We start from the raw sequence: 11,283 nt of genomic DNA, 5'->3' as shown, positions 1-11,283 counted from the left end.
TTGGCATCTCCTCTCTAATGGCTTATTTTTGCATATTAGGTCTATCTGGTTTACTCAAGGTGTCAAGGAGACATCATGGCAGCCTGTGCCTACTGTGGCCTAATATACCAGGACTTGGTGCTGCCACCAGAGATGGTGGATTAACCCTTATGAAGTCTCCTGCCTGTGAGTAGTCCTCCTTTATAATACACAGTAGGTGCAGTGCTCAATGATTTCCAGTCCTGAGATCTTACTGATCCATCTATCCACAGGTTTGGGAAGGAGAATCATCTCTACATAGGGGTCTGCTTTGAAAGCAAGACCGAGACTGTTCCAGATCCACACTATGGAGCTGCAGGAAAATAACAACGTCTAGTTCCAGTTTATGTGCTTTACATGTTCCTCCGCCAAGGATGGCCACTCCATTAGTGAGAAATCCTTCATGTTCCAAAGCCAAGACACTATACGTAGTCTAGAAAAGAAGTTTGATACTTGGTGTACAAGGCAATAACGCGCTGACCCTTGTCGTCTTGCCTTTTCAGGACCTGTTCCTCCTCCAGATCTCGCACCCCTTTACTAGATGTAACTGGATTTTTGGATTATAAACTTTATAGACTTGGTCACGTGCCTTATGTCATTGCTTGAGAGGGTTCCTATGTTGTGAGGACTGCAATGTCCATCTGTTGAATGTTTTTGGGAGCACTGTCTATTTGCTTATTTTGGACTATATCAAACCCGAACCCACAATGGGTTACTATTCTGTGCTGGATATTGGTAATTGTTATCGGTCTGTCTCATATGTGTCTATTTTTGTATTTAACCATCCCCATATTTGTCCAGTGTGTGACTTGGATAGAAAAATAAAAACTATCAGCACCTCAAAGATCCAGTGGTCATGTTTATTCACCCGAGTAGGTAGTAGGAAAAATGGACTTTGTTCTAAGATGGAAGACTTCAAAATGGTCTTCCGGTTGAACACCGCCCTTCACAGATTTGCCCCCTTCCTCTTAGCCACATGCCACACATTGGGTGGTATTCCCAGCCACCCTTTTCCATTTATACCTCTGAACCACTCTGTAGGTGTCCTGATTCTCAGGGGAGAGAGTCAACCAGTCTGATCCAAATGTATTCACTCTGATTTATCCAACATTCATCGAATGTGTATGGCCAGCTTAGGTCCTGGATGAGGAGTCGAGATGTGGGACTGGAGGAGGCATGAGCAGCAAGAATTCCCAACCCCGGAGTAGCTACTTCCAGTGGTACAATGTACATCCAGACATAGAATATTTTCCTCAGTTTCAAAATTTTATTGGTTTTATTTTAACAGAACAAATGCAAACCGTCCAACTAATGCTGTAGACAATCAGAGACTTTGCAAAATATATTCATAAGATGTCATAGAGTAGAAAAAGTCCATGCGTTGTGGTCCATGTGTAGCTTCTGGAAGAACATTGCAATTTGAAGTTGCCTGAAAAACCATATTGTCCAAATGTAACAACCACAAGTATTTATCCATGTAAATAAAACCTAATGGGTGTAGTTTAAGAATCCAAGTCTCCCAATGTATCAGAAATAGGGGCTGAAAATAGTGTTGGGTGGCAAGCGTTTTCTCATGTGCAAAAGAAACGTAAACTGCAAACAGGATCTCACTAGTATGTTGTGTAGTCCTAATTCTCTACATCTTTGGGGTTGTGTTGGAAAACTCCAATCTGATCCCATAAGTAGTAATGCTATGTGGGGAGAAACATGTAGAAATCTTTTGTGTGGATTTGGTAGTGTTGACACAGATGTTGAACTTCTCCTTTAAAAGGATCCTATCATTAAAAAAAAAAAGCTTTTTTTAGACTATTCTTCTCCTACCTTTTTTAGATGTCTTCTCCGCGCCGCCGTTCGGTTGAAATCCCGTTTTTTGTTGGTATACAAATGACTTCTCTCACAGCACTGGGGGCGTCGCCAATGCTGCGAGAGAACTCCCCAGTGCCGCCTCCATCTTCATCAGGAATGGGCTCTTCACATGTCTTCTTCCGGTGATAGTGGTCAAACTTCAGGCATCGGGCCTTGGGCAGAGCCGACTGCGCATGCCCGCGCAGCTTACACAGTAAGTAAATGGCCATTTTCTTGAGGCCTGTCGGCATGTGCAGTCAGCTCTGCCCGAGGCCTAGAAGTTTGACCCCCAGCGCCGGAAGAAGACACATGAAGAGCCTGTTCCTGAAGAAGATGGAGGTGGTGCTGGAGAGTTCTCTCGCAGCATTGGGGACGCCTCCAGTGCAGTTTGAGTGCTGGGGACAGCCCCCAGTGCAGTGATAGAACTCATTTGCATACCGACAAATCGGGAATTCCACCGAATGGCAGCCCAGAGAAGACATCTAAAGGTAGGAGAAGAATAGTCTTTCTTAAGGCTATTCTGACGTGTTAGTCACAAAAAATAGCTTTTTAATGATAGGATCCCTTTAAAGGTCAAGAAGGTTTTGGACCGTTGTAGTAAACTTGTAGGACCAAGATGTGAGAATTATGTCTAGGACAAGTCATTGATGTGGGAGATCTTCGTAACTACACTTGACGTTCTTATCATTTGCGGACATGAGATTTGTCTACCAGTAAAATACCTTGGAGAGCGTTTTAGATTCTACTGGCCTTGATAAGCTCAAGCTCTCAATGATATAACCTGGTTTGGCTGATTTTTCTAGATCTCGCCAGGATTGATTCTGATATCCACCAGCATTACGGTGGTTGACCCTGATTTATAGCGCCATTTTAGACTACCCTCGTTTCCATCCAAATGGATGTTGAAAAAGATGATTCACAAGAATAACCACACTTCCTTAGGATCTTTGGAACAGCAGGGGTCACTCGTCTTACAAGAGTGTATATATATACTCTTTATGGATGTACCGAGTATCGTTGGCAGCGTTAAACTTGAACGACCTAGGCCGATGTGGATACAGCAGGTAAGTATTGGATAAACCCCACCCCTTCTTCAGATCTGATATGTTTCAGGGCAGTAGCCTTTTACTCATATCATATCTGAAGAAGTGGTGGAGTATCCTGTTCACTCCTAAAAAACCCCGAAACGCGTCATCTTAATAAATATCTATCAGTTCATATTCTGTCCGAGTGAACGCGTTTTACTCCCTTTATTGGTTTATCCAATACTTACCTGCTGTTTCCATACAAGTGGGGTATAGAATATTTAGGATTACATGTTACTACTTCTGTACATCATAAACCTTATCTTGTCCTTGATCTGATGACACAAAGATTTTGACTTGAGAAATCCAAACACATTTAATGGATGTCAGCCAAACCAGCAGATGTTCCGGGAGATAAGGATTGGGACGTTAGATGTTTTTGATGAAACAGTATGTCTTGTGTGTGTGCGCGACAATGTCTACAAAGATTACAAGGAGGGTTGAGCCGATCTTGACTTTTCAGGATCGATTTTAAAATCCGATTTCCAATCATTTTTCATTTGAACCTGATCTCGATCCCAATTCCGATCCCAATGCAAGTCAATGGGAATTTTTAATTAATCGGAGATCAGATTTTAAAAGCAATCCTATTCACTACATAGCATGGAATCTAAGAATTGTTAGAATCCACGCTATGTAGTGAATCACTAAGTAGCCAGAGGTTGTTTCTTTAATCCTCTGGCTACTTAGTCCCCCCTGGTGTCCACTTACCTGCAGAGATGGCTGCTCCGGTGCCCGGTGCCTTCTTCTTTGCTTCGCTGCCGCTCCACGCTGCTCCCTGCCAGGTTAGGAGAGTGTGGGCGGGTTAGGAGAGTGTGGGCGGGTACTGGGAGGGGAGACGTCACGTTTCCCCGCCCTGTACCCGCCAACACTCTCCTAAGCCACAAGCCCTGCCTACCTAGCGCTTTAAACACTAAACTAGGAGGCGGGGCAGTGAGGCAAGAAGTAGGAGGGCACCGGAGCAGCCATCTCTAGAGGTAAGTAGCTGCTAGAGATGTTAGTTTAGCCTCCCATTCCAATGAATGGAGGTAGCCGGCGTGCAGGGGGTTAAGGCTGTGTATCGGCTGCTACCATTCATTCCTATGGAACTGCAGCGGAGCCTTCACACTGAGTATACAGCGTATACTCAGTGTGAAGGCTAAGCAAACCATTGTGGGAAAAGATCACCGATCTCAATCCCACATAAAAAGATTGTGTTCGGAATTCCGATGGCGATCGTGAAATTTTCTCGATCGCCGATCGGAATCCGATCTTTTCTGAACACGATCACTCAACCCTAATTACAAGTCAATTAAAAGTGGGCGAGCACATGGTCTATACATGGGAGGCAAAGGAATGGAACATCACAATGATCTCCTCTACTGGTCTATCTAGCTCAAGGTTCCTTGTGCTCCGATGGAATAAAATATTTTTGTAAAAAATGTCCACAATTTCACCAGGACTGTTACGAGTATAGTATGAGTTTTGGCTACTTCCCATATCAGCTGAGAACATTTGTCATTTTATCTCCTAATGTTAGTGAATCAAGATAGAAGTGGAAGAAACTCACATGATGGTCATAAGTAGAGATGAACGAACACTAAAATGTCCAAGGTTCGAAATCCGATTCGAACAGCCGCACGCTGTTCGACTGTTCGAACGGATTTCGAACCCCATTATAGTCTATGGGGGGAAATGCTCGTTTCACGGGTAGGCAACATTCGATAAAATTATACTTACCAAGTCCATGAGTGACGGCCGGGCTGGATTCTGCTTGGTCTTCTCCCGGTGCAGGGTCCCTGCGTCCTCTTCCGGGTGGAATTCACTCTGCCTAGGCATCCTGCCTAAGCAGAGCCGACTGCGCATGCGCGAGTGGCTCTGCCCAGGCCCGACGCCTGAGCAGAGCCGACTGCACATGCGTGTGTATGCGCATGCATGCGTGTGTATGCGCGTGCATGCCCGCACATGCGCAGTCGTCTCTGCCTAGGCCAGATGCCTAGGCAGAGTGAATTCCACCCGGAAGAAGACGCGGGGACGCAGCGCAGCGAAGACTTCGGAAAGGTAAGAGAAGAACCAGCGTTGATGGGCAGAATGTATAGCATTCTGCCAATCAACGCTGGTTCTGCATCGAACATTAAACTTTGAACAGCTAGTAGTGTTCGATCGAGTTTCAGTATTTCGAATATCATAGTATTCAATCGAACACCTACTCGATCGAACACTACTCGCTCATCTCTAGTCATAAGTCAAAAAATACACATTTCCCATTGCTTCAGGGACGCCAATCAGTAACTCTGTTGCCACCATACAACCATCTGCTCGGCTTCTGCCCTCACCTTCTGTCTCTATCACTCCTCCTTTGTAGCCTGTAACGCTAGATTTACATGAGAGAGGTGAGAAAATGTCAGTTTTTTGCATGGCCATCTTGCACACGAGGCCCCCATTTTCACGGCTCCCGATACATTTGTACGGAGGAACCCGTGAAGATGGCCAAAAATAGGGCTAACCTATATTTTGTCAGTCCGTGACAGCTCTGGTAGTTGATCACTAAATTAGTCTATATTTCTTTCTCAAAATGGTGAAAGATTCCTCAATAAATATTTACTTAGCCTAGTTTGTGTCTTAAGAATCCAGATTCTAAAAACTATAACTTTGTCTTTTTTCTTTAAACATTGTTGAACCATTCTAGTCATATAAGGGGTGCTCACACGACCATTGCTAATGTCTGTTGCTGTCTTCTGTCATAGGACGACAGCAACAGCTATTACACGGTCAAGAGATCAGTCAGTGACAGATTGTGTCCATTCCCACTGACACTAATGTAAACCACACGATGGACACTATCTTCCATCACGTCGTGCATGCAGGACTTTAGCTTTCGGTCCTGACCACCAGAGGTTATGATGCCATGGTGTTGGTGCACACTAGAGATGAGCGAATACTATTCGAAATGGCACACTACCATAGGAATGAATGGACGCCGCCGGGGCCAGTGTTGGGCTGCTTAACCCCCCACGCGCCGGCTGCTCCCATTCATTTCTATGGGATCGTGCTATTCGAAACAGCATTAAACGGCAGTTTCGAATAGTATTCGCTCATCTCTAGTGCACACCACATGACTATTGGGTTCCAATAACAAGCCACAGCAGTTTCCCACTAATTGTGATGTCACCCTTTTTCGAGAAGGCCAAAAGACAACTAAGGAGGACCCCAAAGGAGTGCCAGATGTAGCAAGCGAGGTCAAGAGAGCTGAGGGAAAGCGAGCATTTATGTTATGGATCTTATGTTATGCACCATTCCAGGAACTCCACTTCTTATACTCCGGGGTCTGAAGAACCTTCTGGTTTTAGACCAGAAAGAAAACAAACAGACCTTGTAAGTATTTGTGAAACAAATCCCACAAGGTTTTTTCACGTCTTGTCGTGTAGCGATTGGGCCCCCGCAATGAACTCACCCTTAATATATCTTAATAGTTCTGAGAAATATCACATCTTCTCACCACAAGTTTGTTTCTATAAATAAGACTTTCTGAAGTTATAAAATATAACTCTGCATCTTGAGAGACGGTTTTGCTTTCAGATCTAGCGTACTGCCCATATAATGTGTGCACATGTAGATTTTTTGGTGTCTGATATGCTTATTAGTTTCTCTACTGTCAACTGGACTATGTGTCTGCATCTGATCGGACAATATCAGAGAGTGCTGAATCATGGTTCACACCCCCTTGTCGTCTCCTTCCTGAGACCTCCCACTTGACAGTTTGGGTGCCTGATATGGTGCCTTATTGTGTTTGTAAATAAGCACTGAATTAGGTTTTGAGTGGTGGTCTTCTCAAGTTATGAGTAGAGATGGGTGAAACTCTCAAGTTTTGGATTCAGTTGGATTGGGAATTTATTTGGGTTGAATAAGTTTGGTATGGACCATACCTTAAAATGGCTTATAGCATAGGTTTCTAGTAGCCCTGGGATTATGCACTATCTATAAAACATATTGTAGAATACTCTGATATAGGGCAAAGACTGGGTCCCATAGCAAACTTTTGACTTGAGGGGGCTCCCACAGCTTAGTGTCCCCTTCTCTGGCCCCCACACAATATAATGCTCCATTTACACACATTATAATGTCCCAAAGTGGTCTCCAGACAGTACAATATTCCATAGCGGCCCCTATGCACAGTAAAATGTCTCCTAGTGGACCACCTACAACGTTTATTATAGTCTGGGATCTTTTCAGACCCAAAAGTACAATGATCGGAAGTCTAGCGGAAGTGACAAACATAAAAACTAGTGCTACTTACCTTTCCTGGGCTCCAGCGTGACTGACTGCTGCTTTTGGACTTCTTCAATAGCATCACAGATGTGGGTTATGCTGGTGTTATTAAGCGTTGTGACACCGGCCTGACCCACGTGACTACAGAGGCCTGAAGACAACAGGAGGTCATACCGGAGCCCAGGAGAGGTAAGTAACACTGAGTTTTATGTTTGTCACCTCCCCTGCGCCTCCGATCATTATACTCTGGGGGGTGGTTTGAGAGCTCCATTTGTCTTTGTTTTTTTGGCAAATTGGAAGTGGTTTGGCCACATCTAATTATGATATTGAGAGTGTAGTGAAAATATAATATATAATAGCATATCTCTTATAGGATATGGAAGTAGAAATCATGTCTAGTGCTTGTGGAGCATCAATGTGCCACATAAAAAGCACAAGAGTACTATAAATGGCACATAGTAGGTGGGGACTTTGTTACATATTTTGCAATTGTTTATTAGAATTTACAACACATTTCATATTTACATACATATATGCAATAAATTAATATGGACAAATCTGGTGGCGATATCCTACCTGACCACTAAACTCATCAGGAGTTGTACAGATTTCCTAAACTCCTTATTGAAGCTATCCACAATGAAGAGATACAGTATGGGGGTGAGGCAGGAGTTTACACAAGTAAAGCAGGTCGTAAGGACCACCAGGATCTGTAAGACGTCTTCTGGAAATCTTCCCTTTTCCACAATCATTCCTTTTCGAACATGGTAGGGGGCCCAACAAATGAAAAATGAGGCCACAACTATTAATATAAGTTTGTAAGGTCTTGTAGATTTGGCATGATGCCCTGTCCAAAGTTTTACGCTGATTAGAAGGTAACAAATACTCAAGAGACCAAAGGGGAGAAGGAAACTCAGAGCAAGATGGAAACCAAAAAAGCCCCATACAGTCGCCTGGTCAAGTTTCTTGATGTTGCCTTCTTTCAAAAAAAATGTTAAATCCGGGCAGCAGACTGTGATGTTACCTTTTTGTTGTACATGACACAGTACTAGATATGGAGAACTAAACAAGATGGCCGCCCCCCACATTGTTAAGCAGGTGATGGAAGCCCGATGGAGAGTCATGCATTTTCGATACCAGATTGGAAAATACACCAAGAAGAAGCGGTCAAGGCTAATGGCGGTGAGGAAGAAGGCTGCGGCATGCACACAAATATTAACCAACGTGTCATTCACCTTACACATAAAGTCTCCAAAACTCCACAGAGGATTCTTCAGCACATAAACAGCCAGCAATGGCAGGTCCAATGTAAAAATAAGATTCGTTATGATAAGGTGGAAGAACCAAGTGGTGTTGACGCTTTGACTCATCCTGAACTTTAAGACCCAGATGTAGAGGGTGTTCATGACCAGTCCGAAAAGGGATGTGATGAGCAACATAATGGCAGATATCATGTTTGGCCCGGTGATTTCAGGATCGTATATGGCCACTTTGGACTCGTTTGTTGGAACCATTATTTGTTTTCTGTAAAAAGACCCAAAAATTTTGATTAGTTATACTTATACAAGTATCCAGACACTTTGAGGAGCCTCATATTTCTCCTCCACCATGCTATGATGCCACTGTTGACATATTTGGGCATTCACCCTGCAGTTCCTGGGTGAAGGGACAGCTCTCATGTTATCGGTGCAGCTTCAACTTTGTGCCAAATCTAAAACTTTCGAGAAGCCACCAGACAATCTGCAAGTAGGGTTGAGTGTTCGAGATCGGAAAAGATCGGATCCCGATCAGTGATCGAGGAAATTTCACGATCGGGATCGGCTGGAAAATGATCGGAAATCGGATTTTGAAGTCTCAAGAACGGCTCAACCCCAAAAGTGATTTTTCCCATAGAGAAGTATTGACTAGGTTTGAGTGATCAGGATCGGGAAGGTCGGGTCCCGATCGGTGATCGAGCAAATTTCATGATCACGATCAGGATTGGCTGGAAAATTATCGGATTTTAAAATCGATCCTGAAATCTCAATCAACCCTATCCGCAAGTGTACACCATACACCTAACCTAAGAGGGAGGATCTCATCATACTTCCAAATATCAGGAGTTCTGGAGAACCCTGGGACCTTTATATTCGCAGCATATCTCCCACAATGATATGATAAGCAGATATTTATCGGTATCCTAAATTATGTAAGAAATGAATACAAAATTACCCGATGGCCGTAAAGCTGAAGGTCTCGTCTTGGTCCGCTCTTACAAATTGTTCAGTTGTCTTGTGAGTAAAGTTCTACTGAAACGCTGAGTTTCCTGTTCTTATTATTGCTAAAAATAGGAAGTAGTGATAAGGTTCCTTCTGAGCTGCTCGCTCGCTTCTTAATTTACATCCCAAAAACATTGATAAATCAATTTTTTTTGTAATTTTTTGAATCCTTTAAAGTCTTCAGCTGGATGAGTCTAGAGAAGTTGGTCGCTGATAGTATGGACTGGTTGGCATTACAAAGGAAACCCCTAAAATCCATTGAGGGTTTGACAATACATGGATGGCTGCAAAAAGCAAAGGAAACAAAAAAAAAAGGAACTTTTTTTTGTAACATTGTTTATTGATGGGATTTACATTTCTCTTTTCTTCACTTCATTTTGTGAATTGACAAAAAAAAAACAAAAAAACAACTATTAACCCTTCTATTTCTGAAAGCGTTCTTAATTTGCAACTCCCCCCCCCATACCTGCCTGTAACTTTTGCACAGTACTGTATGTGTCTATGTACAGCTGTCCAGCGGTTTTGTATTGCACCCTTTACAGGGTTTTGCAATCATGTCACAATACTGTATTGAGTTAGTTTTTATGAGAAATTGGAAAACTTCACTAACTAGGAGCCAAAGTGAAGGTGGAGACATCTGTATCTGGTCTGTATCCTGTGAAAGATAAATGCAGCCATCTTGGCAGTTCTTCTTGTGTGTATATTGAATATTTCCATAACAGAATGACCTAAGGTGTCTTCATTTATAAGGCTTAACCAATTTCATCACTTAAGGGGAGTTCACACTCCCCTTACTAATCTAATATCCATTGCTGTCTTCCATCATAAGATGACAGCAACGGACATTAAACTGTCACAGAGAATGGCTACAGACTGATTCTGTGAATGTTCCCATTGACACTAATGTAAACATGATAAAAAGCTGTCTTCCTGCATGCACAACTTCCAATCAGTGCACTGTTCTCCTAATTACATCCTGGAGAATAGATTTGCATATTTTTTACCCAGAATCCCTAGCGGAGCAGGAATGACTTGTAAGTCTCCGTACTGCCTATGTAGGCACACACTCTCCCTGATGTGGACGATTATCCCCTGACCCTGGTCTATAGTCTCTCACTCTGCCAAATCAGTATCCCTACGCTATGCTGAGGAGACCCAATAGGCCGAAACAGCGCTGTCCATAGCTGGGAATCTGTTCCTTTTGGAATAGAAATACTAATTTGGCAATTAAATGATTAATTAGACTTTTTAACTGAGTCATGCATGATGTTAAGGATAGGGCAGCATACAGAGTGCACTGTTCTCCTAATTACATCCTGGAGAATAGATTTGCATATTTTTTGCAAAACTTCCGTCATGTTGTTTTTATTAGTGCCAATGGGAATGGACATAAAATCCTCTCTGTGACTAGGGATGAGCGATCGGGATCGGAAAAGATCGGATCCCGATCGGCGATCGAGTAAATTTCACAATCGCGATCAGGTTCCGATCCCACCTAAAAAAGATCAGGAACGGAATTCTGATCCCGATCGCTCAACTTACCTGCACAGATCCTCTGCAGCTGCCGCTCCCCGTTCTTCTTGCTCCTCTTCTCTCTCATTCACATGCCTTCAGAGCGTCGTGCGCGCCCCGCCTCCCTAGGCTAGTGTTAAGAGATGCTGGGAGAAGGCGGGGCTTGTGGCTTAGGAGAGTGTGGGCAGGTACTGGGAGGGGAGATGTGAGTGATGCACTCAGGTCTCCCCGCCCACACTCTCCTAAGCCACAACAAGGCCCGCCTACTCCCAGCATTAGTAACACTAGCCTAGGGAGGCGAGGGCACGCATGGCGCT

At 43.6% G+C, this 11,283-nt stretch overlaps 1 protein-coding gene across 1 annotated transcript; it reads right to left on the bottom strand.

The window, feature by feature from the left end:
* Positions 1-440: 440 nt before the first annotated feature.
* LOC142210176 (putative G-protein coupled receptor 33) lies at positions 441-8,710 on the bottom strand. The gene is made up of 3 exons (XM_075279201.1): positions 7,773-8,710; positions 7,225-7,337; positions 441-565 (listed from the first exon to the last, which is right to left on the bottom strand). The coding sequence occupies exons 1-3, from the start codon at positions 8,708-8,710 to the stop codon at positions 441-443; spliced, it is 1,176 nt and encodes a 391-aa protein (XP_075135302.1).
* Positions 8,711-11,283: the final 2,573 nt, after the last annotated feature.

The sequence above is a fragment of the Leptodactylus fuscus genome, chromosome 6 (genome assembly GCF_031893055.1).
Source record: "Leptodactylus fuscus isolate aLepFus1 chromosome 6, aLepFus1.hap2, whole genome shotgun sequence".
Lineage (NCBI taxonomy): Eukaryota > Metazoa > Chordata > Amphibia > Anura > Leptodactylidae > Leptodactylus > Leptodactylus fuscus.
This window is presented reverse-complemented; position numbering and strand designations above follow the sequence as displayed.